General features: G+C 52.8%; 1 protein-coding gene across 4 annotated transcripts; it reads left to right on the top strand.

The window, feature by feature from the left end:
* The first annotated feature begins 1,041 nt into the window (after window positions 1-1,041).
* Window positions 1,042-27,058, top strand: ANPEP (alanyl aminopeptidase, membrane). 4 transcript variants are annotated; one of them, XM_073801407.1, is made up of 21 exons: window positions 1,042-1,200; window positions 8,284-9,239; window positions 9,770-9,912; window positions 10,022-10,161; window positions 10,589-10,715; window positions 10,803-10,957; window positions 11,220-11,333; window positions 11,433-11,576; window positions 11,757-11,822; window positions 11,946-12,011; window positions 13,590-13,765; window positions 14,030-14,109; window positions 15,414-15,547; window positions 15,667-15,722; window positions 16,650-16,797; window positions 19,940-20,031; window positions 20,490-20,600; window positions 20,728-20,895; window positions 21,623-21,763; window positions 22,188-22,269; window positions 26,453-27,058. In XM_073801407.1, exons 2-21 carry the CDS (start codon window positions 8,635-8,637, stop codon window positions 26,639-26,641), a joined length of 2,937 nt encoding a protein of 978 aa, XP_073657508.1. In that variant the 5' UTR covers window positions 1,042-1,200; window positions 8,284-8,634; the 3' UTR covers window positions 26,642-27,058. The 4 variants fall into 4 exon arrangements, with proteins under 4 accessions (XP_073657508.1, XP_073657509.1, XP_073657510.1 ...); XM_073801408.1 differs by having other exon boundaries at window positions 1,042-1,233; window positions 8,288-9,239; XM_073801409.1 differs by lacking the exon at window positions 1,042-1,200 and adding an exon at window positions 5,132-5,771.
* The last annotated feature ends 741 nt before the right edge of the window (window positions 27,059-27,799 follow it).

The raw sequence follows: 27,799 nt of genomic DNA, 5'->3' as shown, positions 1-27,799 counted from the left end.
GACTGGGTGATCTCGAAATTTGCTTCTAAACCTGAGATTCTGGAAGGTATCTTGAACTTTATGGTAGGCAGACTAACGCCCCCTCCCTGAAGATGCCCTTGTCCTAATCCCTGGATTCTGTGAAGATGCTTTGCTATGTGGCAAAGAGTAATTAAAATTGCTATCAGCTAACCTTAAAATAGGGAGATTATCTTGGATTATCAGGGTGGACACAATGTAATCACAGGGATCCTTAAAAGCAGATGCAGCAGGCCAAAGAAGAGTTAATGTCAGAGTGATACAATGTCAGAAAGACTGGATAGGCCACTGCTGGCTTTGGAAATGGTAGGGGACCACAAGCCAAGGAATGTGGGCAGCCAGAAAAGGCAAAGAAATGGATGTTCTGTAGAGCCTCTAGAAGGAAGCCCTGTGGACACCCTTGAATATAGCCTAGTGAGATCCATCTTGGACCTGACTTACAACACTGCAAGATAATAAGCGTGTTGTTTTAAGTTTGTGTTAATTTGTTACAGCAGCCATAGGAAGGGAATACAAATATCATCTGGTACTGCCCAGTAAAAAAGATACCCAGAGAAGAGGAGTGCCCTGCCCCTGGCTGCACAGCCTCTGGAAGCAACATACTCCTGGCTCTGGTCTTTTTTTTTTTTTTTTGCTAGGTCCTGCTGCTTCTCTGCCTTCTTAATGATGAGCCCCAGGTATCACAAAAGTTAAATTCTGTGCTGCCGACATTCAATTATCGGGAACAGCCATCTCCGGGGGATGCCCAGTTTATTTTTTTGAATGAGTGGGGCTCCCCCCACCCCCCGCGCCCCAACTCGAAGGGCGAGGCTTTGTGTTCCTCCCCCAAGGGCAGATGCTGTCCAGATGGGGGGGCGGGGCCCTGGGGCTCCGGCCACAGCGGGGCTGGGGGGCGTAGTGGGGTGGGGTGTGGAAGCGGGAGACCTGGAACCGAAGAGCAATTCCAGGGCCTGCGGGCCGGCCGTTGTTGGACCGGCTCCCTATCGGGGGTGCTCCTGGGAGGCTGCGGGCAGGCCGGGGAGGAGTCCGGGCGGAGCTGTGGGGGGGCAGAGGTTAACCCGGGAGTAGTGGTCGGGTCAGATTACTTCCCTTTACAAAGAAGGGGAAAGGAGGAGTCAGGTCCTAGTGGGCAGTGGCCGTGGCTGGTCCGGCTCGTCGTTCGGGAGAGGAGGCTCCGAGCAGGTCAGTGTCGGGCGCCCTGGCGGCCACAGGCAAGTGGAGCGCGGTGGAGAGGGTCTGCGGGGCGCGGAGGGGCTGCGGGGCAGCTGCGGGGCGGCAGCCACAGTGAGGAAGGGACATCGACGCAAGCGCGCGCAGAGACCCCGACGTCCCTGCCGACGCCCCCTTCTCAGACCGGTACACTGAGGTCCAAGGAGAGCGAAGAATTCTTTTGGCTGAGATCCCGCTATGATCTCGCGGCCGAGTTGGCTCCGCAGCGGGCCTATCAGCCGGGCAGGGGGCCGTCCACCTGGGGAGGTGGTCCCCAGGGCGGGGAGGGCAGCTGCCGGCGCCTCTGGGGGAGGGCAGATGGAGAGACCCCGCTGGTGCAGCGGACTCTACCCCGCTGTGGTCTGAGGCAGGGTGGTGTGGGGACAGAGGTGCGAGCGTGGTGACTGTGAGGCACCGCAGCTCAGACTCGTAGTGGGTGGGGCGGAGCCAAAAATGAACGGAATCCCGGCCAGCCTTTGGGGTCTATACAGCCCCCAGAGGAGGAGCGGGGGGGGGGGGGTCCAGGGTCAAGGCCGCAGTAGGAGTCCCCCTTAGCTAACCTTGGACGTTTTGCCTCCGTCCAAAGCCCTCCCCCCGACCGCTTAAAGGGAATTCCCGCTGAACAAGCGTCGTCTCCCTTGCTCCTTACAACCCCATAGTTCGCGGGTTCTCCTGAGGCAGGAACGGAGCGCCCGCTCCAGCACTCCCTGGCAGCCGAGAAGAGCAATGCTCCTACTGCAGCCCGCACTTGCTCTGCGGAGGGGTCCTCCAGATGAGCCAGTGGGGCCCTAACTCTGCACCTCCAAACCCCCAGCAGTGCAGTGGGCACGGGTGCCCCAGTTGGGTCATGCCTTGGGTTTTGTAACTTGAATCCGCCTCCTCCCTCCAACCCAGCCCAGGGACTGCACCAACCAGGCAGTGTGGTTGAATTGTCAGAGTACTGTTCTCAGTCAGGCCTAAGGTATGATTGTGGCTTAGTCTCTGAGTCTCTAACTGACCTGGACCTCTCTGGGCCTTGCCTTATTCACCTGTAAAAGCAGAGTCTTGGACTAGATGGACCCTTCCGTTGGTTGTCTGTGTTTGAGGAGCTGGCTGTAGATATGTGAGGTGGGGGAGGGGAGAAATGAGGGCATGGTCACACGGAAGAGGAAATGGGCCTCCAATCCACCAAAGATCCCTTTTGGACACATTGGGGGCAGGGGAGGTGGGGAAGGCAGGGTGCCTCGCCCCTCTCTGGCAGTGGGCTGGCATCCTCCACTAGTCCACCGCCCTAAAAAGCCCTAGAGTAAAGCTAGACTATCAGTGGAAGAAAGCTTACCCCAGAGAGCTGCTCCCACTTCACAGATGGAGAAACAGGCTCAACTGTGTGAGGCAGACCGGCCACCTGCCCTGTGATTCCCCCAGAGCCTTCTAGGGAGTGGGGCATAAGCTCCTTCCCATTTCCACAACCCTTAAGCCAAGTCCTCCAGCCACTTTGCTTCAAGAGTTTTATTGCTAAGCATTCTGAGAAGACAGGTGGGGGGTCCCCACGTGGGAAGGCATCAATCAGGGTATTGGAATGGGGCCTAGTTCCTGGGCCTCTGGCTCTGGTGGAAAATCCAGGACCCCATGCTGGGGGCTATTCGAGAGTCTAGGAGGGATGGCAGGGACAGTATGCCAGCTGTTCACACTGAGTGCCCTGGGTGCCTTCCTTCACACAGGCCAACAGCCGTCACCTCCAGCCTGGGCCCAACCCTGGGTGTCCATCATTGGAGACGCTACAGTGGTTCGGGTGCACCCTTGAAGGCAAGCCAGGGTCCTCCACAGAGACCTGTGTCTGGTAGCACAGTGCTCCCCCTCTGATAAGAAGTTCCACTTCCTAGAACCAGCCCCTGCTCCCAGTCCTGGTCTGGGGGCAGGGAGTTCATGGTCCCTTTGTAGAGCCCCCAAGCTGACTTCCACCAGGTTGCCAGTCTCTCAGCTATTCCTTGCAGCAGCCACTCCTGCCCCATGTCCCTTAGTGTGCCTCTAAAATTCAGAAGAAGGGACACACAGTTCCCCTAAAAGATGATCAGGTCTCTCTCATCCTGCCCAGATTGGCCTTCCTTAACTTGTTGTCATGTGTTGTTATGCTAAAAGGTGTGTGTCTCCTCCTGTGGTCTTTTAACCCTCCTGGGCACTGCCTAGTAGGAAATGTGGGGAGCTGTATGAGAGGATGCTTTGGGAGGCACATATAGTTAAGCAATAGAACCTGCCACTAACTAGCTGTGTGACCTTGGGCAAGTCACTTAACTTCTCTGTGCCTTGGTTTTCTCAACAGCCAAATGGTGGTGATTATCGTGATGGTGATTATCTGTTCAGTTACACAGATGGGAGTTTCCAGACAGGATCCACAGCCCAGAATGGCCCTTCCGAGGCTGGTGTACTTCCCCAACTCCAAGAGGGCCCCTTCTGCTCCTTTGCTCCTGAGTGCCCTTGCATTGGGCTCCAAAGGCCAAAACAGGAGCTGACTTCCCATTAGGGCCTTCTGCGGTTCTCACAGGATGGACAATGTCCAAGGCTCCCAGAGGAAGCACCCTGGGGGCTGGCCCAGGCCCAGCCTCACGCAGCTGTGGGTGGAGACCTCAGAAGTCTGGGAGAAGGCCAGGGGCTGGAGGGGCCAGAATGTGCCCTGCACTGGGGCCCCAGCCTCATCCCTGCTCCTAACTCGCTGCTCCTTCAGAGCAGACAGATGGGCTTCAGGTTGTTCCATAGCTCCCAGCCTGCACAGCCCTGCAGCTGAGGAGGATAGGGTGGGGAGGTGTTGAGCGAGCATGAGCAGCAGCTTACCCCAAGACCCAGCGATCTGTGAGGGAGCTGGGACTGCACAGTTGTTTGCCTGACTGCTGGTCCTGGCTTTCCCCACTACAGCCCCTCCCAGGCTCCTGGCGTTGTCATGTTTGAATTCAAGGCAACTTGTACCCCCATATCTGAGATAAAGCTGACTTTTCCCATTCAATTAATGTCTTCTACACGAGTGGCTATGCCTCAAATATTCTCTAACATGATTGTTGTCAACCTTAATTTTTTTTTTTTTTTAAATTTAGAACTTTTGTTCCCGGACCAAAACATAGGCAGGGCAGAAATAAATAAACCCATAGATGGGAAGGCTGCTTTGGTTGAGACCGGGGCTGGGTACTCAGCTTCTCCCCCATCAAGAAATGAATGGTAAAAGGAATGCACACATTCTGCTCGCCTGCAGAAATCTTCCACTCCAAAGACAGTCTGCAGGTGATGCCACCCCAGAATCATACAAGGTGGAGCAGTGATTCCCCAAGTGAGTGCAGCTAAACAAGATGATTGTAGTGGCTACCTAGATGAATAGTTTTAAAATCAATAGTCATAAATTGAAATGTGTATCAGAAAAAGTATAACGTAATACATCCAACCATGACTTCTTGGTCGTTATTGCTCAGAAGGAGAGTAAGTAGTGAATTTATTTAAAGAAAAATGTTAACTAAATAATGTACAGGAGGATCACAGATATGGCAAAACTCACAAAAGTGGTTTGTATGCACAATCTAGGAGCCCAAGAAGGAACGTGAGGCATAGAGGGGAAATCTGTGCCGAGGATCCAGGGTCTGAATTAACGCCGAGTTCGGTCTTTAACCACTGCCTCTCGCTTTCTTATGGCTGCTCCATTTCGCGAGCATGTGTTACCTGCCTGCTGTGTACTAGGTGCTTGCCTGGTATGGAGGATACCATCCTCATGGCGCTGAGTCTTGGGGGTGCTGGGAGAGCTGCCCCGGGATAGCATCGCTGAAGTGAGCTTCCAGGATGAGTGGGTGGTGTGTGAAGGAAAGACAGAAGCTGTCCAGGCCCAAAGAGAAGCTTGGGGTGAGGGTGAGGTGGGGGTGAGGGTGAGGGTGAGGGTGGAGTGGGGGGTGGAGGAAGGAAGAGATGGTGGGCTTGAGAAACCAAAAGAGGCCAGTGGGGCAGAGCAACAGGGGGAGAAGGCTTGGGATGAGACCAGAGAATCATTGGAGGCTAGATCACACTAGACCTATAAGCCAAGGCAGGGATTGTGGACATTGTCATTCATTTAGCCAGCGTTGAGCTTCTGCCCTGTGCTAGGCATGGAGGGGTGTACAAAGTCACAGAGGCTTCCCTTGAGGTGCCTAGGTCTAGTGAGAAGCTTTTGAACACATAGATGGCCTTAAGTGCTGTGATAGAGGTGTGAACCAGAGGCCAGGGAAGCACCCGGGGGAAAGGGGCTGCCTGTTCATGAGAAGGCAATGATGTTTGAGCTGGGTTTTGAAAGATGAGTAGGAGTTTGACAGGAGGGAGAGGCAAGGCATTCCCGGCAGTGGAAACAGGATGGGTAAAGGCACAGAGGTATGAAAAAGTCCAGGGAGTTTGGGGAAATACCCACAACTGGAGCCACATCGGGCATTGGAAAGAGGAGAGGCCAGAGGGTCAAGTCCACAGAAGGTTTTCAGGCTCAAGCCAGAGCTGAGGTTTCATTCCACAAGCAGTGAGGAGCCAGAGACCAGGTTCAAGCAGGAGAGGACGATCCCTCTGCCAAGGTGTGTGGGCACGTTGGGTGACAGGGGAGAAGAACATGGTTACTGCTATCCAGTGGGGTGTAGAGATGGCCATGCCTGGGCCTTGGCAGGGGGCTGGAAGAGGGATCCCTTTTTATTATTAGAGAATGTGGGGACTGTGGAGCATGCCCCTCTATGTGCCCCCAGCCTGGGCTGGCACAGTACCCAGAACAGGGACCTCTCATTACAGGGCAATGGGCTGCCTGCTGTGCCAGCTTTGAAGACCAGAGGCCCTTTCCAAAAGGGTAAAGATCCCAGCCAGCTGGGCCCACGGACTGTGTCCAAAGCAAACAGGAAAAGGCCACGATGGGCCAGGCAGGACCTCTTTCTTTGTTTGGAGTAGAGATTAGGCCAATCAGGCTTATGTGTCTTTTTGCTGCAAAGGTGGGAGAGGGCTTCAGGTCCTACAGAGTGAAACTTGTTGCAAGGGGATGCATGACCCCTGGGTGCCAGCCTTCAGGGGTACAACAGGGATGGCTTTCCTTGGCAAATTCTAGCCCTGATGAAGGGAGACTGGAAGCACATACTTCTCACTCTCAGTCACCCTCAGGGGCTGCTGCTCCCTCTGTCACCATGCCCAAGTTGCAGCCCTCCCTCGGTACTTGGCTTCCCACTCTTGCCCCTTGGCCATCAGCCCAGGCCTAGTAGGGTTGGCTGTAGGTCACTGCAATGGGAAGTCCACACTGTCCAGACCAATGCCCTGGGGGGCAGGTCTCTAGAGAGAAAGAGGGAAGTGCTGACGGCTCAGAGCGCCCTTGAGCCCAAAGATGGGCACCCAGGATTCCCCTGAAGACCCTGTACAGGGATGCCTGAATGAATTAACCTATGAACACTTACCGTCCATGCATGCATTTGTTTACCAAGCCTCCAGGTGGGCTCACACGTTGCTGGCCCAAGACGGGGCAGGGAGTGGCCAATGAATGAGGAGCTGACAGACCAGATGAGGGAGGAGACAAGCGTGGGCCCTGAGATGCATCTGGCCCTAGCAAGAGTCTTGCCTGTCTGCCATGGTTGGAGGAGGGCTCAGAGAAGGGGGTAGACAGTTCTCCCAGGGCTAAGTGGGAGTGGAGACAGGGGTGGAGATGGGCTGCAAAGACTCCAATAAGGAGTGACGCCTGAATTGACTCACTCATTCATCCATGCACCCATTCACGCCTGTGTGCCTTCACTCAGCAAATATGTATTGAGCAACTACTATGTGCCAGGCACCGTGCCTAGTGCCAGTGAGCAGAAGCAGCCAGGGACCTGCTCTTATGGGGCCTGCCGTTGGTCGGGGAGACAGGCAACACTCAAATCATCACCACACAGATCAAATGGAAAATTGTGCTGAGTTATAGGGCTTTGAAGAAGAGGTTTGTGGTTCTAAGGGGCCTGACCTAGTCACGGAGGTCAGGGTGTCTTCTCTGAGAAAGACTTGAAGAATAAATAGGAAGTAACCAGGGCAAGAAGGGGGAGAAGATGATCCAAACAGAGGGAACTGCACATGCAAAGGTCCTGTGGTGGAGGGTCTGGGTGAAGGCCAGAGTGGCTGGAGTGCCACAACAGAGGGGAGTGTGGTGAGAACGAGGTTGGGAAGTGGGCCAGCTGATAGCACTTGAACTTGTGGGTGTCTTTAGAAGATTTGGTCTGAATTCCAAGAGCAAAGGGAAGGTTTTAAGCAGTGGTGCAAAATGATCCAATTTGTGTAGCAAACTAGTTTGAGGGGGCCCAAGTGGAAGTGAGGAGTCATGAGGGTCCAGCAGTGCCCACATAAACAATGACAGTGGCTTTGACCAAGGACATGGTGAGATTGGGGGGCAGGGTGAGTTGGATGTTGGGGTGAGGGTCAGGTGATATTGAGGTCTGAGGAACTGGGCTGGCAGATGGGAAGGGTGACGATGAACATCATATTCCTGTAAGAACATATTATATTGAGCATGATAAGTAATATCTTCCTTTCTACCAAGGATAGAATGGTTGACCTCTGAGTAAGAAAGAAGGGAAGGGAAGGATTTTCAGGTTCTACTATATGGTATTTAATATGTTTTCTCATTAAATCTGTTCAACAAATCTGAGAAGTAAATACTATTATTTATGTACGAGGAAAGGGGTCTCAGAAAGGTAAAATTACCTGCCCAAGGTCACGGCTGGGAAGAGGTTAAGGCTCCACCAGCCTCCTCTCTTAAAAAAAAGAAAAAAAAAAGGCAAAACAACTTATTTCATTCTTCTCAGTGAGCTTATAATTGAGGAAAAAGTTTTTGGCAGAAGGGAAAGGGAGGGGAACCTGGAAGAACTCCCTGCTCTGAAAGAATGCAAGGGAGCCTGGGGCCATGTCACTGAGGAGCCCTGGGCATCCAACCAACCACAGGGGTGAACCAATGTGTTCTTGACCCGAGCCGGAAACCAACTCTCCCTTTCTCTTCATCTCCTACCTCCCTGCTCCTGGGAAGTCCTTCTAACCTCCTGGACCTAACCTCGATCCTCCTGTTCTGGTGCCCATTGTCTCCTCTTGCAGGCAGATCCAAGCCACCTGGCCGCTCCCTCTCCCCGCTGGGCACGAAGCCTGACGCCTGCCCTTCAGCCCTCGGTGGGCTTCCAGGAAGCCTGCAGCCTGTAACCGGACAGTTTGCTCCCAGCAGGTACCCCTGAGCTGCACTCCGCACACTGTTCCTGGATCTCCTCTCCGAAACCTGGGCAGAGTGTGTTCCCACCCAGTCCGGTGACCTTCGCCTGTCTGAGCCCTGGTTAATTTTTGCCCAGTCTGCAGGCTGTGGGGCTCCTCCCCTTCAGGGATATAAGCCTGGCCCGAGGCTGCCCTGTTCCCCACCTGTCCTGAGCCTCCCCAAGCTCCCTCTGCACCCTCACCATGGCCAAAGGATTCTACATATCCAAGGCTCTGGGCATCCTGGGCATCCTCCTGGGCGTGGCGGCCATAGCCACTATCATCGCTCTGTCTGTGCTGTATGACCAGGAGAAGAACCAGAATGCCGGGTACGCCACCACCGTGGCCCCTACGAGCCCCGTGACCACCATCACCACGGCCACCACCTTGGATCAGAGCAAGCCATGGAACCGATACCGCCTACCCACGACACTGTTGCCTGACTCCTACAAGGTGACACTGAGGCCCTACCTCACTCCCAATGAGAATGGCCTGTATATCTTCACGGGCACAAGCATCGTCCGCTTCATCTGCAAGGCCCCCACTGACGTCATCATCATCCATAGCAAGAAGCTCAACTACACCACAACCCAGGGGCACATGGTGGCCCTGCGGGGCGTGGGGGGCTTCTCGGCCCCCGACATCGCCAGGACTGAGCTGGTAGAGCCCACGGAGTATCTGGTGGTACACCTCAAGGGCTCGCTGGAGGCAGGCAGAATGTACGAGATGGAGAGTGCATTTCAGGGGGAGCTGGCCGACGACCTGGCAGGCTTCTACCGCAGCGAGTACATGGAAGGCAATGTCAAAAAGTAAGTCAGAGCTGGGTCTGCTGGGGGGCAGATCCTAGGTGCTGAGGCAGAGCTGGACCCTGGGAGCCAAGGAAGGGCTTGGGTTCGGGGCCTTTGAACCTTCGGGAGTCCTTGGCTGGCCCATCACTCCATCTGCAGCTCCGGTAGAGCAGCTACCAAGACAATCGACCCTTTCCCGGAGGGCTCCTCTATACTTTATTAGGGAGTAGGGATGAGAGATGAAAGTGCCCCTTGGATAGATAGGAAAACAGGCTCTGAGGAAAGAAATTTGCCAAGGTTTCCCAGCCAATACAGGGATGGAGCCTGCCAGGACTTTGACCCTGAGTCCAGAAGGAGCTCTGCTCTCCCATGTCAGCTGGCCTGTCGGCCTAGAGGCGGCCTGGGGGAGGTGGGGAGGGCAGGGATTAGGCCAGGCAGCATCTGTGCACCCCATCCCTGCACACCCAGCAACATCCTACAGCCCCAGCCCCGCACACCCACACGGGCACAGGCATTAAGCTGGCACACCCTCTAACCCCCGCTTCGGGCAGGGTGCTGGCCACGACACAGATGCAGTCTACAGATGCCCGGAAATCCTTCCCGTGCTTTGACGAGCCGGCCATGAAGGCCACATTTAACATCACCCTCATCTACCCCAACGGATTCACGGCCTTGTCCAACATGCCGCCCAAAGGTGAGCAGGTCTGGCTGGGGCCACACATCCTTGGAAAGCAGACCCCCAGGGCTGGGGCACAGGGCAGGGAGAGGGCACAACCCCACATGCCTGCGTGCTCTCTGCCCAGGTCCCAGTGTCCCGTTTGCAGAAGACCCCAAATGGAACGTCATTGAGTTCGAAACCACGCCTGTAATGTCCACATACCTTCTGGCCTACATCGTGTGCGAGTTCACGAGTGTGAAGACAATGGCACCCAACAATGTCCAGGTATGGAGCTGAGGCCACCTATCCTTCCTCGGGATTGGTCCTGGCCTGGGAGATATTCCTATTTATCCTCATCCTTGTCCCAGCCCCTGAGTTGCTAGGCAGTGTTTGAATCCCAGTTCTGAGTGATCTTGGGCAAGTGCCTTAGGTTCTCTGACCCTCCGTCTCTGCATCTGAAAAGTGGGACCCTCCTCATGAAGGGAGTTCCCGACTCCTGGGTGCCAGACAGATGGTGTCTATGGCTATTGTTATTCCCCGAAGGCCCCTGCCTGTGACTCAAGGCTCTGAAGAGACACCCCCGCCCTCTCCTCCGCTGACCAAGCCTCCCAGTTTAACTTAGTTGGTCCCCCAGCCTGCCAGGCTTTGGGACTCGGCCCACCTGCACCAGGACCCAAGAAGGGCCCCTGACCTACCTCTGTCTTCTTTACAGGTCGGGATCTGGGCTCGGCCTAATGCAATTGCAGAGAACCATGGCAATTATGCCCTGAACGTGACAGGTCCCATCCTAAACTTCTTTGCCAAACATTTTGATACACCCTACCCACTCCCAAAATCTGGTGAGTGAAGTACCTCGCATTGGGGGGAAGTGGATGGGTCTCCCCCCATAGCCCGAGGCCATCCCACCAACAGCCTGGACTCCCCAGACCAGGTTGCCTTGCCCGACTTCAACGCCGGTGCCATGGAGAACTGGGGGCTGGTGACCTACCGGGAGAACTCGCTGCTGTTTGACCCACAGGCCTCCTCCAGCAGCAACAAAGAGCGGGTTGTCACTGTGATTGCTCACGAGCTGGCCCACCAGGTAGCCCCCCAATCATGGGGAGTGCAGACAAAGAACGAGGGGGGCTCTGGGAGGAGACAGCACAAGTTGTGGCTCCGTCCTTGGCAGCTGAGAAGGGAAGAGTTCCACCTGGCAGGGTGTCAGGGAGGAGAGTCATGATGATGTCGGTGAAGCCGAGCTCAAGACTGGCACGCTGGGAACACTCGGTGAAGGGTAGCTCTGGGTACTGTTAGTGGCCGCAAGGCGCGAGCGGCTTGCCGGGCTGACCTCCCCTCCCCCACAGTGGTTTGGGAACTTGGTGACCCTGGCCTGGTGGAATGATCTTTGGCTGAATGAGGGCTTTGCCTCCTACGTGGAGTACCTGGGTGCTGACCATGCAGAGCCCACCTGGAACCTGGTGAGCCCGCTGCCCAGGGACCTCTGGGGTCTGGGATGGGGGAAGACCTGGGTCACCCCCTCCCAGGCCCATCTCCTGATGGCTGCTGGGGATTTGCAGAAAGACCTCATGGTGCCGAACGAGTTGTACCATGTGATGGCTGTGGACGCGCTGGCCTCCTCCCACCCCCTGACCACCCCTGCCGAGGAGGTCAACACACCCGCCCAGATCAGCGAGATGTTTGACTCCATCTCCTACAGCAAGGTGCTGCCCAGCCCCCGTGCTGGTCCTGAGATAGTAGCGGTCATGGGAAGGGAGGTGGGGTCTCGGCCCACAGGGGCCCACCGAAGCTGGGGGCTCCGGGAGCACCTGTCCCAGCCCAATGGGGACACAGGGTCTCCTGCTGGCTCGGCGCAGCTTTCTGAGCCCCCTGTCCTCCACCAGGGAGCCTCGGTCATCAGGATGCTTTCTGAGTTCCTGACTGAGGACCTGTTCAGGAAGGGCCTGGCGGTGAGTACCCTTGGCCAGCCATAGGGTGGGAGGTGTTTCCTCCAAGCCCCGGCCTACCACAGAGGCTGAGTGGTAGAGCCTGGGGCAGCAGCTTTACCCTCACCGTGCCCTGTCTTTCCACAGTCCTACTTGCATGCCTTTGCCTATCAGAACACCACCTACCTGGACCTGTGGGAACACCTGCAGAAGGTCAGTAACAACCAGCCCCCCTGAAGCCATTCTGTGGGGGTCCTGAGATGCTGAAAGTCCTTGGGGGCAGCACACGTGTAAGAGAATGTGCCCAGCTCCACTGCTTACCCTCCCAGGCAGGCCATCTGGAGGCTTGGTTGCTCATCTGTAAAATGGGCGCAATGATGTCTCCTTGAAGGAGGTGTTACGAGAGCCTGGGTCACGAGCCCTGGCAGGCAACCCCCCTCACGCTACAGTGAGCTCTGTGAGGGCAGCTGAGGAGTGCCGTCATCTGAGTAGCGAGGAAACGGGCTCTTGTGGTTCCCAAGCCCAAGCCTTCCTCTCCCTGGAACTTTGGAGCCAGTCATTCACCTACTCAGCATTCCTGGCTGCCCTGCGCCCCGGCTGGCCCCTCCCAGACATGACTTTGCACACACCAGAACCCTCGGCGCGCTCTCTGACCCTCCTATCCAGCCTCACCTTGCATTCCTGTCCATTCAGACCCTGAGTGGCCCCTGTCTTTGGGCAAACCCTCTGACCACTCCCACCCTCCCGCCTGCCCCTCCTCCCCACCTCTCTTGAGACTCTCCCCATCATCCCCCATCATGTCTTCTCCTTCACTGCGGCCCCCACCCCTTCTCTGTGGCCCTGGTCAGGCCTACCGATCCCCCCATATGCCTGTGCTCCATGACCAGCCTGACCAGGGAGGGGAGGCCCAGGGCCTTGTCACAGAGTCACAGCTGGGCTCCAGGGCCCTCCTGGCCAGTCTCCAGCCCGACATCCATCTGCCACGAGGCCGGTCCACCTCCCACACCTCCCACAGCGTCAGTCCCTCCCCTCCGCTTCCACTGTCTTCCCTGCCCAGCCTCAGTTTCCAGCGCCTTCCTTTCTTCCGAAGCCAAGCTCTCCTCCACACCAGCACCCCTCCAGCTCCATCTGCCCCTCCCTCTTTCCCTGAGCCCCTTCTCTCTGCAGCCGCCCTAGAGATGCCCTCTCCCTCAGCTTGCACCTTCCGACAGGGTCTTCTGCCCTCTATTTACGCTGTTCTTAGTTTTTTATTTTCTCAGTTATTAACAGATGTGGTTGGTTTTTTGTTATTATTATGAAAGCAATGCACACACATGGAAAAAGATGAAAAAAGATTTAAGACAATAACAACCAACCTAAGCCCATCCCCAGACCCTCATCCAGGTGCGTTTCCTTCACATCGCCACGAGCCTCTCCTTCACGCTGCCTGTGACATGCGGACACTGGTTTTCCTTCCTCTCTGTCTCCTCTCCCTGCCTGTCCTCCCGGGTTTGTTCAGGCTGAGCCATGGGCATCCTGGGTGCCCCTCCCTGACACACACCCACCTGAGGGTGGATCACAGAATGGGAGGCCACATAGATTTGCTTAATCAAAGTGGAATGAACCAGAGGCTGGGAAGCTCTTGGCTCGTCCAGCACTGGGCAGCCGAGGAGACAGAGAGCCGGGCTGGGACCCCAGCTCCTGCCTCCCAGCAAAGTGGTACCACTAAGGGGAGGCCAAGGGTGCAAGGGGAGAGTGGGTGGGTGGGAGAATGGCAGTTGCTGATGGCTGCACCATATCCCTCTGCCCAAGGCTGTAAACAATCAGTCGGCCATCAAGCTGCCAGACACCGTGCGTGCCATCATGGACCGCTGGACCCAGCAGATGGGCTTCCCTGTCATCACTGTGGACACCAAGACAGGGAGCATCTCCCAGAAGCACTTCCTCCTTGACCCCGAGTCCAACGTCACCCGCCCCTCAGTGTTCAAGTGAGCAGATGAGGTCACTGAGACAGGCGTCCTAGTGAGGGTTCTGAGGGGCAGTTGCTCTGGGTCCCTCTGACCATAGCAGGGCCTGGCCCGCTGTGGCCCTGCCACAGTGGCTGTAGACAGTCTCCTTCCTGGGCCAGGAGGATGGGGGCGTTTTAGTGCCAGAGTTGGGCAGAAACTGGAAGTCCGGGCAAGGCTGTTCTTTGCTGGCAGTGCCCAAGAGCTGCCGTTTCTCACACCTGGCCTCTGGATCTCTTGTTCCAGATACCTGTGGATTGTTCCCATCTCATCTATCAAAAATGGCAACCTGCAGGACCACTACTGGCTGCCGGGCAAAGCAACAGGTAATCCAGCCCTGCCCTAGTGGACAGCAGCCCCATCCCATACTCCCAGCTCCTGGCCCATGTTCTGGGGTTATGGCAGGCCTCAGCCAGGGCTTCCTTCATCATTTCATTCAACAAATGGAGCCAGCTTCTTTGGTTCTAATTTCTACGCTGTGTGACCCTGGCCAAGTTACCATCTCTCTCTGGTCTCCATTTCCCCATCTATACAATGGGGCTAGGAACAATATCTACCCCATTGAGTTGTGTGAAGGTTAAAGAAGAGGATTCCCATGAAATGTTTAAAACAGTGCCTGGCACATAGTATAAGCAGTCCTACTCTGCCAGGCACTGAGGAGACCAAGGTCAAGGCAAGTCATCCTCTGCCTAAGCCAAGGCTGCAGGTGAAGGGAAGGAAGACAAGCAGTTCAAACGTTCCAGAGCTGTGCTGAGTGCTTTAACGGAGGCACATGTGGCCTCTGGGGTACTGGGGCAGGTGGGTAGGGAGCGGGGAATAGGGAGCTTCAACTTCATGGAGAGGTCAGGAAACACTGGAGGAGGTGAGCTGAGTCAGAGTAAGAGCAGGAGTTCGCCAGGCTAATGGCAGCAGAGAGAAGCAGTCCAGGCAGAGTCAAGAGCAAGCGCAAGGCTTGAGGTAGGACAGAGCTCGGGGACTGAGTGTGGCTGGGGCAGAGGTGCGCCCTCGGTGAAGCTGAAGCGGGTCCCTGCAGGCTGCAGGAGACAATGGCTATGTCCTCGGGCCAGGAGGAGCTGGGACAGGTGGGAAGTAGGAAAGCCATTGGGTCTGACCTGCAGTTATGGAAGGATCCCCTCTGGCTGCCAGGAGAAAGGGTGGAGGGAGAGCCGTGAGGAGGGGGCACAGAGCCCCCAGGAAGAGATGAGCGGTGCTGGGGGCTAACTGGATGGGAGGCGCTGCCTGGGTGTGATGGCACTGTTACAAGTGGAGAGGTGGGAGGAGGAGGGGGTGGAGGGGGAGAGGCCACCTGGGGAGTTGAGTCTGAGTGGCCAGGGGTGTGCTGATGGAGTTGTCCCGGTGGATGCCACTGACGCGGCCACACAGAGCCTGTGGGAGGCAGGGCGGCCACTGAGGTTCAGAGATGGCAACTGGTCTGTCCAAGGTCCACGGCCAGAGTCGGGCCCCGGCAGCCAGTCCTACCCCTCTTCTCCGCCCCTCTCCTTGGCGTTGGCCCAGCGGCGTGAGGGCCGGCTGCTGCCAGGCTGCAGCGGAGGCTGCTCTGCCGAGGCCTGGGTCAGGTCAGCCTGTGGCCTTCTGAGCAGCCCTGCCCAGCTCTGGTCTCTCCCCACAGCCCAGTACGATCTGTTCAAAACCGGAGCAGAAGAGTGGGTCCTGCTTAACGTCAACGTGACGGGCTATTACCAGGTGAACTACGATGAGAACAACTGGAGGAAGATTCAGAATCAGCTGCAGATAAGACCAGCGGTGGGTACCTGCCGCCCCACCCATCCCCTGCCCGAGGCCCAGCCCCACGACGGGGCCCCAGACTGCAGGGCCTGCCCGCACCGCCAGCCCGAGGTCACACGCTCTGTTGCTCCTTCTAGACCATCCCTGTCATCAATCGGGCACAGGTCATCTACGACAGCTTCAACCTGGCCAGGTGAGTGCTCAGCCACGGAAGCCTGGAGACTTGGTGAGTGCGGTTCCATAGTGAGAGCCAGTGCTGCCTGCCGCCGTCCTCACCGTGTGCCAGGCTCAGCACCGTGGGCTCCCTGTGCTTGTGCACACCCCTCCCTTGGCCCCATGTCCCCGGAGATTGTCGGCGTCACAGCCCGTACTTCCCAGAGAAGGACTCTGAGATTCAGAGCTTGAGTACCCTGCCTGAGGTCACACATTAGCCCATGACAGCCAGACGCAGTCCTGTCCAACTCCAAAACCCCAGTGCACTCCACGGCACCAAGGTTTTCCGGAGGGCTACCTATGGCCCAGGCCACCATGCTCAGTGCTGAGAAAGATACGGGAAGGACAGGATAGAAGAGATGCAGCATGGATAAACAGATTATTTATTGAGCAGCTGCTGTGTTCATGAGCACCAGCAGGTGCCAAGTTCTTAGACATAAGTGATATCACCCATAGACATGGACACTTATGAACCAAATATGCACAGATGGCCTGAGGAGGTGGAGGGAGGAAAGACCAGAGAGCCAAGCAATCAGAGAAGAGGTGGGCAGAGTAAATAGCACAGGTTTCTTGTCTTTTTGAATTTCTGATCTGTCTCCTGTGGGCTGTGTGGCCTTAGGCAAGGCACTTTACCTCTCTGAGCCTCAGTTTCCTCACCTGTAAAATGGGGATAATGAGCAAGGAAATGTGACTGGCAGTGGGTGAGGGCCAGGCCTGGGCTGGCCTCATCTGTGGCACCACCCAGCATCCACATCCCTCGCCCCTACCCCCAGCCCCACCCCTGGTGAATGCTGGAGTTGGCTCAGTTGGGCCTCTGGGACCTCAGGCTCTAGGAGGAGGTTGGGGTTCCCACAGTGAGGCTGGACTGGGTGGGGGTGCTTACTTGAGCCCCTCTGTCTGTTCCCAGTGCCCGTATAGTCCCTGTCACCCTGGCGCTGAACAACACCCTCTTCCTGAAAAACGAGATAGAGTACATGCCCTGGCAGGCCGCCCTGAGCAGCCTGAGGTACTTCAAGCTCATGTTCGACCGATCCGAGGTCTACGGCCCCATGAAGGTACAGAGGGTCATGGCAGGGTTCAAGGACCAATTCCCCAGTGCCTGAAATTACACCATAAGGAAGTGAATAGAAATATTGCCTGGAATGGTGAAACACGCCAAGTCCTTGGCAGTGGTGAGAGAGTAGGAGGGATGTAGGGTGAAGGGAGCAGGGATTGAGAAGGTGAGCAGGTTGGGCACGGCAAAGAAAGGACACAGACTTCTAGCAAGGTTTGCTAGATTTGGAAATTAGCAAATCCTTCTTTCAGAAGGCAACAGAAAAAGCCACAGAACAGGAAGGGGGTGGGAGTGAGGGAGGAGGCCTTTTATCAGCTGTGTGGACTCAGGCAATCCTCTTCAGCCCCAGAGAACCCCTCTGTGAAAGAAGCGGGCCTGTGCCTGCCTAGCCTGCCCTAAGGGCCTGGAGGGGGATGCCGATGTTAACAGTTTTGAAGCTTGGGGGCACGGGCAGGGAGGATCAGAGGGAAGCTGCTTGCTCTGGATCCATAGCTGAACCCATAAGGATGTTCACTGAAGTGTGGTTTATAAAAGACAAGAAAACCAAAAATACTCAAATGTCCAACAGTTGGAGTTGGTTACGTAAACTAGAATATCCATTTGATGGGATATTATGTAGTCATTAAAAATGTTTTTCACATGATTAACTAACTGTTATGGTAAATGAGGTTTTAACTCACTTTAAACTCATGAACCTACGTACACCTTGGATTCACCCCATCCTCCTAATGTAGTAAAATCACAGTATTTGGTCAACTCAGCATTCAGCACTTACTGTATGTGATTATTTAAATATCATTCTCCGCCGAGCCACATAAAGTACCATGTGTGTGTCTCCTTTTTTATACATCTTATATAAATGCATCAGATAGTACATTAGTTTTGCTTTTTCCTGGAGGCATCCCTCCTGGTACCCTCTGTCGGCCTGCTCCCTTCTAGAACTGCTACTCAGCTCCCATGCTGGGAGGCTCTCCATTGTTGCATCTCTTGTTTCCTGAACCCATGGATTCTTCCTTGAGTTTTCTCTCTATTAGGGGAGCACATCTTCCAGTTTTGGAGAAAGGGTTCATAAGAGGTGGATTTTTTCAGGTAGATTGTCTGAAATGTCTTTATTCCACCTTCACACTGCATTGAGAGTTTTCTTGGGTTTAGAAGTTTCTAGGTTGAGGGACTTCCCTGGCGGTCCAGTGGTTAGGACTCTGCGCTTCCACTGTAGGGGGAATGGGTTCAATCCCTGATCAGGGAACTAAGATCCCACATGCCTCGCAGCATGGCCAAAAAAATTTTTAAAAAGTAGTTTCTATTTTGGAAATTATTCCTCAGGAAATTTCAGGTCTTGCTCCATTGACATCAAACCTCTCATGTTTCTGTTGAGAAGCCCAGGGCCTTTCTTATTTCCAGTTCTTTGAATGTGGCCAGTTTCCCCTTCTGGAAGCTGTGGGCTCTTCTCTCCATGCTGGTGGTCCTTCATGCAGGCCTTTCTTATCCTTCTACATTTTCAACCTGGACAACTTTGCATTGCTCCTTTAAACTTTCTTCCTCTCCTTTTTTCCCCCGGTTCTCTCTTTCTGGGATACTTGTTAATCCAATTCACTGCCCTTACATTCGTCCTCTAGTTTTCTTCTCTCCTATTTTCCGGCTTGTTGACTTCTTGTTCTGACCTCCGGGATATGCCCTCAGTTTAGCACACCGCCTCTCCTCATTTTTTCTATCATATATTTAAGTTTCCAAGTGCTATTCCTGGCTCCAGCGTCCTATGCAATATCTTCTCTGAACTCTTGGAGGATATTTATCATAGGCTTTTATGAAGTTTTCTTTTTCTTTCACTGACTTGTTTCCTCCAAGTCTTCTGTCTGTTTTGATCTCCTCTTTCAAGTTGGAAGCTGAGCTGCCCCTTTGAATTTGAGAGTGAGGCAGTGGTTGAAAGCTCCACGAGGAGGTGGAGTTTGTCACCTGCAGTCTTGTTATGGGGTGACTAAGTAACTCCTCGTGGGGACCCTCAAAAATTAATATCTGTGACTGTGTTCCCTTGAGACCATTCAGTCTCCAGAGTGATCCTCTGTCTTGTGCAGTTGAGGCTCACTTTCTGGGATCAGGGTGGGGAAGGAAACTGGGGGGTACCTCCATTTAGGCTGTAAACTTTCACCTCTGGCCCTCTCTGCAATTCAGCAACCCTCCCACTGTGTCTGGGGACCCTAGTGCTGAGCCCCTCTGATTCAGCCTTGCTCATGGGGGAGGGAGGGGTGTTGCTTGAGGCAGGGAGGGAAGTGGGCGCTTGAGGGTTTAATTAGTCCCTCTGCAGACTTGGACTCCATTGCCCTGTTCACAGCCCGGCCTCACTCCTGTCCCCTGCACACGCATCCCTCTAATTCCGAGCCTCGCCACAGCAAATCTCCTTGCTTCTGTCTCCATCTCCCCCATGGCAGGTGCTCTGCTGCAGACCCCCGCCTTGGCCAAGCCTGTTCCACCTCCCTCTCTCCACCTCCCAGCTCCTACACTGTGTGGCCGTCTCATCCACTGTTGTTTCCTTTCCAATTCTCTTTGCTCTTGGGGGTTTATTCCTTTAACGTTTGGATGCGGATTCTGGTTGACACACATGATAATCTACTCTACTGAACCAGCGTCTGCAAAGGAGTTTAATAACATGGGTGGGGCCTTACACGACAATGCCAGCTAAAAGAACAGCATGCAGAATTGTAGATATGCTGCGTAGAAAAGAGAAAGGAAGGGGCAAACTCACCAATTTGTGAGTCTTGGATTTGGTAAGTTCTGGGATGGTTAATATTTTCTGCCTACGCTTTACAGTGTTTTCTAAATTCCCCACAATAGAGGCAGAATACTTATGATCAGGTGGGGGGGGATGGTAGGCCCTAAAACTATATTAGGAAATGGTGATACTTAGACATCAGTGTCAGAACTGGTTGAGGAGAAAGAATCTCAGATCAGTCATCTGAGACCTGAACTAGCGCCGGCTCCTTTGACCACTATCTGGCCTTGGGCGAGGCCCTTAGCCTCTGGCCTCTCGCTTCTGTAGCCATTAGCCCTTGCTACACTTGCCCACCCACATCAGAGGCTCCGTGGGGCTCCAGGTGGGTCAGGCATGAGTCTCTTCTTTGAGGCTGTTCATGTTTTCTTTTTCCCAGAATTACCTCAGGAATCAGGTTGAACCTCTCTTCCTATATTTTGAAAATCTCACCCAAAACTGGACTAAGCGCCCAGAAAGCCTGATGGACCAGTGAGTATGACCTCTCTTGGGTCTGGAGATCACAGGTGGCCCAGGCACCCTGACCTGGGAAGTCCAGAGCAAGTCCCAGCAGCATCCTCCTCTGAAGTTCCCAACTCCTGGCTGGACCAGGGCCACCAGTCAGGGAGAGACCCCACCCACCCACTAAGAATAGGGAGCCCTGCCCTGAGGCTCTATGTGGCCTCTTTGTACAAAGGACCAAACTGAAATTTCAAGGTCCCCTCACCGGCATTGTTATTCAGATTCTAGGTGTTGAAGGTGGGGCTGGAGTCTGTGCCCACCCTCCCTGGGCTGCCCAAGGCAAGAAGCAAAGAGGGGGACCCAAAGGGCGGGAGGGCTGCAACCTTAGAGCCCCAGCCCTGCTGCCCTTCCTGGAGTTGTGTGTCAGCAGGGGAGTCTTTGCCAGAGTCAGAGCCAGGCATGCTGACAGAGTGTCACCCCTGGGGCAGGTACAATGAGATTAATGCCATCAGCACTGCCTGCTCCAATGGGCTGCCTAAGTGTGAGGAGCTGGCCAAGAACCTTTACAACCGGTGGATGGAGGACCCCCAAAATAACCCGTGAGTGTGTCCCCTGCTTGTCTCCTGATCTTTATCTGTCCCTCAAGCTCACAGCCCTGCCCTCATCAGACCCTCGTCCTGCCCTCCCTGCTGCTACTCTACCCCTGACACCCTGACCCCACACCAGGATCCACCCCAACCTGCGGTCCACCATCTACTGCAACGCCATCGCCCAGGGCGACGAGAAAGAGTGGGACTTCGCCTGGAGGCAGTTACGACAAGCCCGACTGGTTAATGAAGCTGACAAGCTCCGCTCAGCGCTGGCCTGCACCAACCAGGTCTGGCTCCTGAACAGGTGAGGACCAGATCTGGGCGGGGCTGGGTGAGTCCCCTCCCCGCCGGGGACCAGGCTCCCAATGTGGGGGAGAAAGAACCAGCCAGGCGTCCACACTCTCCTCCGTGGGATCCTCGCAAACCTGTGCAGTGGAGCAGTGTGTTTCCCAGTTTTACAGATGAGGACACTGAGGCTCAAAGAAGCAAAACAACTTGCCCAAAGTCTAGAAGCTTTACTAAGTGAGAAAAACAAGATTTGAATCTGGATCTGGGTGTACGTCCTGTGCTTTTAACTGCTGCAGTCTCCTAGCCTTTACCTCTCTGTCAAGGGCTGTGGTGCACCTGGACTTGAGGCCTTCTGGACATCCAGCTGGGCACCCCCCAAACCCTTGGATGAGGGCTCCTGGCTCCCACTGTGTGCCTCATATGCCATCTTCTGTACTTCAGTAAAGAAGAGCTACCCTCAATTTCAAAGACAGGAGTGGCCATCCTACCTGGTGCAGCGCTTACCCCTTCCTTCGTTCATTCATTGTCAGATATTTATCAAGCACCTGGTCTATGTCAGTATGATACCTAGCATAGCCAGTGACCCTGCTTAGGGGACTCAGTGTCCCATCTACAGGAGGGCGGTAGGACCGAGGAGTCTTTAACCCGCAGCATGCTGAAGGCATGTTGAGAGGTTGCAGGAGAGGTGTGTGTGGTGGAGGGCAGGGTCCTTTTACTTATTACGCAGCATGCTGTCCTCACAGGTACCTGAGTTACACCCTGAACCCAGACCTCATCCGGAAGCAGGATGCCACCTCCACCATTAACAGCATTGCCAGCAACGTCCTCGGGCAATCTCTGGCCTGGGACTTTGTCCAGAGCAACTGGAAGAAAATCTTTCAGGAGTGAGTCTGCTGAGAGCATGTTAGGGGAAGCGCACACCAAGGCTGCGTCCCCTGGGGGTGGCCTGTGTGCACCAGACCCTGTAGGGTTGGGAGTGGATGGTAGACACTGCATCGGAGTGGTCCAAAAAGAACCCAGCCTGAGGTCGGGAAGGGACAGGAATTGAAAGCTGTGGCAGCGGGGCACAGCCGTCCCTTTTCCCACTTGGGGGAAAGAAAGTCTGGCTGGTGGGAGTGTTCTCTGAAGAGATGGGAGCAAGGACACTGCAATCAAACCTGTGTTCAAGTCCCTAGTGGTGTCTCCTTGGACATGTCATTTCATCACATCTACGAGATAGGGACAGTCACAGGGTCCTGTGTCGCCTGCCAGTCACTGAACGTTGGTTCCTGGCCCCCCTCACGGTTCCTCTCTCTCCCTGCCCTGCAGTTACGGCGGTGGTTCCTTCTCCTTCTCCAACCTCATCCAGGCTGTGACCCGAAGATTCTCCACTGAGTTCGAGCTGCAGGAGGTAAGAAGCCCCGGACCTTGGGGCAGCACCCAGAGGCCCATCCCCAGTCTCAAGGGACAGCCGCCACTCAGCTCCCACCGCATGTGTTCACAAGGCAGCGGGGCTCCATGTGGTCAGGCCTTCCTCATGTACAGGGGAAACTGGGTATCCAGACTTTCTAAATGTCACAGTTCAATCACAGATACTCATCTTGGAATTTTTGTATAGGCAAAAGGTAAAGAGAATAATATAATGAACCTCCACGTACCCGTTACTCAGATTGAACAATTGTTAACATTTGCTGACATTTTTTGGGGGGTGGACAGTTTTCAAGCTAATCACTGATATTATATAATTTCACCTATAAACACTTTAGTCATATCTAAAATAAAGGAATTTAAAAACATAATCTATCATTAGCAAATACAAGAAAATTAACAATGCCTTACTATCATCTTATACCCAGGCCATTTTCAAATTCTGTCTTTTTTTTTTTTTTTTTTTTGGCCGTGCCACAGCCGCTTGTGGGATCTTAGTTCCCTGACCAGCAATTGAACCTGTGCCCCCTGCGTTGGGAGCACAGAGTCTTAACCACTGGATCACCAGGGAAGTCCCCTATGTTCATGTTTTGAGTTCTCATGGGTGTACACCTAGGAGTAGAATTGCTGGGTCATTTGGTAACTGTGTTTAACTTTTTGAGAAACTGCCAAAATGTTTTCCAAAGCAACTGCACCAACTTCCATTCCCACCAGCAATGTATGAAGGTTCCAATTTCTTTATGTTTGGGGGAGAATTGTTATTTTCCTTTTTTAAAAAATTATAGCCATCCTACTGGGTGCAAAGTGGTATCTCACTGTGGTTATGAGTGGCATTTCTCGGATGACTAATGATGTTGAGCATCATTTCATGTGCTTCTTGGCCGTTTGTATATCTTCTTTGGAGAAATGTCTATTCAAATTCTTCACTCATTTTTTTTAAAAAAATATATTTATTTATTTATTTTTGGCTGCATTGGGTCTTCATTGCTGTGCGCGGGCTTTCTCTAGTTGCGGAGAGTGGGGGCTGCTCTTCGTTGCGGTGCACCGGCTTCTCATTGCGGTGGCTTCTCTTGTTGTGGAGCATGGGCTCTAGGCACGCGGGCTCAGTAGTTGTGGCTCGTGGGCTTAGTTGCTCTGCGGCATGTGGGATCTTCGCGGACCAGGGCTCGAACCCGTGTCCCCTGCATTGGCAGGCGGATCCTTAACCACTGTGCCACCAGGGAAGCCCCCTTCACTCAGTTTTTAATTGGTGTATTTGTCTTTTTATTGTTGAGTTACAAGAGTTCTTTATATATTCTGGATACTAGGCCCTTATTAGACAAATGATTTGCAAATATTTTCTCCCATTTTGTGGATTGTCTTTTCAGTTTCTTGATAGTGTCTTTGATACACAAAGTTTTCAATTTTTAAAAAAATATTTATTTATTTATGGCTGCATTGGGTCTTCATTGCTGCACAGGCTTTCTCTAGTTGCGGCGAGCTGGGGCTACTCTTCGTTGTGGTGCGCGGGCTTCTCGCTGTGGTGGCTTCTCTTGTTGTGGAGCACGGGCTCTAGGCACGAGGGCTTCAGTGGTTGTGGCACGTGGGCTCAGTAGTTGTGGCTCGCAGGCTCTAGAACACAAGCTCAGTAGTAGTGGTGCAGGGGCTTAGTTGCTCCGGGGCATGTGGTATCTTCCCGACCCAGGGATCGAACCCATGTCCCCTGAATTGGCAGGCGGATTCTTTACCACTGAGCCACCAGGGAAGTCCAAAAGTTTTTTATTTTGATGAAGTCTAACTTTCTATTTTTCTTTTGTTGCTTGTGCTTTATGTGTCATATATAAGAAACAGTTACCTAATCCTAGGTCACAAAGATTTACACCTATGCTTTTTACTAAGATTCTTATCATTTTAGCTCTTACATTTAGGAGTGATCAATTTTGACTTAATTTTTGTACATGGTGTAAGGCAGAGGTCCAATTTCATCCCTTTGTATGTGGCTATCCAGTTGTCCCAGTACCATTTATTAAAAGGACTATTCCTTTTTTTTGTAATATCATTAATTTATTAAAAAATTTTATTGGAGTATAGTTGATTTACAATGTTGTGTCAGTTTCAGGTGTACAACAAAGTGATTCAGTCATACATATACATATATTCATTCTTTTTCAGATTCTTTTCTCATATAGCTTATCACAGAATATTGAGTAATGCTCCCTGTGCTACACAGTAGGTTCTTGCTGGTTATCTATCTTATATATAGTGGTGTGTGTATATTAATACCAAGGTCCTGATTTATCTCTCCTGGCCCCCATGTTTCCCCTTTGGTAAGCATAAGTTTGTTTTTGATATCTGTAAGTCTGTTTCTGTTTTGTAAATAAGTTCATTTGTATCATTAAAAAAAATAGATTCCACATATAAATGATATCTATGATATTTTTCTTTCTCTGTCTGACTTACTTCATTTAGTATGATAATCTCTAGGTCCATCCATGTTGCTGCAAATGGCATTATTTCATTCTTTTTTATGGCTGAGTAATATTCTATTGTAGATATGTACCACATCTTCTTTATCCATTCCTCTGTTGATAAAAGGACTATTCTTTCACCCATTGAATGATCTTGGCACCTTTGTTGAAAATCATTTGACTGTAAATTTTAGGGTCTATTTCTGGACTCTCAATTCTATTTCATTGATCTGTTTGTCTTTATGCTAGTACACATTGTCTTAGTTATCATAGATTTGTAGTGAGTTTTGAAATCGGGATTGTGGGCCCTCCAACTTTATTCTTTTTCAAGATCATTTGGCTATTCTGAATCTTTGCATTTCTTTATGAATTTTAGGATCAGCTTGCCAATTTCTGCAAAAAAATACAGTTGGAATTTTGATAGGGATTGTATTGAATCTGTAGATCAATTTGGGAAGTATTTCCATGTTAGTAATATTAAATCTACCAATCCATTAACACAGATTTATTTGTCATTATTTTTCCTTTTATTTAGGTCTTCTTAATTTTTCTCAACAATATTTTATAGTTTTCAGCATACTGGTCTTGCACTTCTTTTGTCAAATTTATTCCTAAGTATTTTATTCTTTTTGATGCTATTGTAAATGGAACTGTTTTCTTAATTTCATTTTCAGATTTTTCACAACTAGTGTATAGAAATACAATTGATCTTTGTATATTGCTCTTATATCCTGCAACCTTGTTGAACTCATAAGTTTTAATAGTTGTGCTTTTTTATTTTTCGATTCCTTGGGATTTTCTGTATACAAAATCGTGTCATCTGCAAATAGAGATAGTTTACTTCTTCCTTTCTGGATGCTTTTAATTTCATTTTCTTGCCTAATTGCCCTCGCTACAACCTCCAGTACTAATACATCTTTTAATTTGTAGCATCTCTTTTAAAAAAAAACCAACCAAAAAAACATTTATTTGCTCAAGCAACTGGGCCATTTGTACTATAGAAATGTCCACATTTTGAATTTGGCTGGTTGCTTCCTTGTGGTGTCTGTTTAATTTGTTCCTCTCTCCTCCCTTGATTGGCTTAAGATTGTAATTCATTTAAAAACTGAGGATCAACTCAATAAGAACCTCACAATGAAGATTAAATACATGTAGGAGCCAGGCTGAACCTTGGAGCAGTCTTTTTTTTTTTTTTTAATAAATTTATTTATTTATTTATTTTTGGCTGTGTTGGGTCTTTGTCGCTGCATGCAGGCTTTCTCTAGTTGCAGCAAGCAGGGGCTACTCTTAGTTGTGGTGCGCGGGCTTCTCACTGCAGTGGCTTCTCTTGTTGCAGAGCGCGGGCTCTCGGCGTGCGGGCCTGCTTCAGTAGTTGTGGCTCGCGGGCTCTAGAGTGGAGGCTCAGTAGTTGTGGCGCATGGGCTTAGTTACTCCGAGGCATGTGGGATCTTCCTGGACAAGGGCTTGAACCCGCGTCCCTTGCATTGGGAGGCGGATTCTTAACCACTGCACCATTAGGGAAGCCCGGGGCTGTCATTTTTGACCCCTGCCAGGGAGAGGGAAGGACTGGCCCTCCCTGTCCTGGAGAACAGGCTGTGGTCCCCATTCCCATGTTAGGGGCCCTAACATGGAGGGGGAGGACAGAGGATCTGGCAGCCCTCTCCTCAGGGCTGTGTTCGAGACCTAACCAGGGGCTCAGAATTATCCTTTTCCTCACAGCTGGAGCAGTTCAAGAAGAACAACATGGATGTAGGCTTCGGCTCAGGCACCCGGGCTCTGGAGCAAGCCCTGGAGAAGACCAAAGCCAACATCAAGTGGGTGAAGGAGAACAAGGAGGTGGTGTTAAAGTGGTTCACAGAACACAGCCCAATAGTCCCTGGTGCTTACAGTCACCTGGCCCCCATGTGAGATGCCCACGTGTGTCTATCCAAGTGGCTCACGGTAGGGCCCCCATTCCTGAAGCCTGAGGCACCTGTGTCCTCCCCTTAGGAACAGAGTCTCTGGCCCATGTTCTCTCCACTCTGCCCAGGGGGCCAATCCAGTTTCTGATGGCCAGACTGTCCAAGTGCCTCCCAGCCCCTGCCCCTCATGCCAACCCCACCCCAGGCCTGGCATGGCTCCTGTCACCCAGGGCCCTGGGGCTAATCTCAGGGAAGTCCAGCTCAAGGGCCAGAAGAGCAGAGGCCCTTGATGGATGATGGACTGCCTTGGAGGGCTGCCCTGTGCCCTCTCTCACCCTCCCATAAAGACCCTGAACCGGAGGAGTCAACAGAGCACCAGATCTGTATATTTTTTTCTAAGATAAAATGTAAATAAAGGATTTCTAGATGAGCTTCCAGACTCATTACTAAACTAGAGCAGGAGTGGATCTGCACAACAGCTAGAGAACCTGGGGTGCGTGGGGGCCTTGGACCCCCAGGAAACATAGGAGGGAAGAAGTACCCAGGCTGCCGGTCCTTCCTAGAACAACTGTATGGCAGTGTCTGCCTGCAGTGTTCATTTCATTGGCAGGATCGAGACTCTGGGTGCTGGGGAACCACTGGAGGTGGAAGGAATGGGGACACAGCAGTCCCCAAGGTGGAGTGGGACTTGGTGCCAGACACAGAGCAGGTCCTGACAGTGGAGGGAGTGCTTTTCCAGAAAGCAGGAGTTTCCATGGTTTCAGAAGCTAGGATTTGCACCTGAACTAGCGTAAGGCAAGTTCAGGGAGCAGGGTGCTGGCTGGGCCCCTCTTCCTGCACTGCAGCCAGCACACCTGGGAGAGTGAGAGAACAGGGCTCACGGTAAGGGCAGCAAGCCCTGGATCCAGGCCTGGTGTGACCACTCACTGGCCAAGGGCATGTCCTGCCACCTCTCCAGGATCCCTGGGTGGCATATCAGTTTGTAAAGTGGTTGTTTTCAAGAGTAGCATACAGAAAAAGGCAGGTGCTCTCCAGATCACCTGGGGCAGCCAGTGATCAGGGCCAACTCTGAGGAGAAGGTCTGGGACCCGCAGGGCTCCACGGCCCACATCAGCCTTGGTGGAAATTTCTTGGCAAAGGAGGTCCAGCTGAGCACCCAAGGCTG

This window comes from Tursiops truncatus, chromosome 2 (assembly GCF_011762595.2).
Source record: "Tursiops truncatus isolate mTurTru1 chromosome 2, mTurTru1.mat.Y, whole genome shotgun sequence".
NCBI classification, from domain to species: Eukaryota; Metazoa; Chordata; class Mammalia; order Artiodactyla; family Delphinidae; genus Tursiops; species Tursiops truncatus.
The sequence above is the reverse complement of the archived record's forward strand: the minus strand, read 5'-3'. Positions and strand labels throughout refer to the sequence as shown.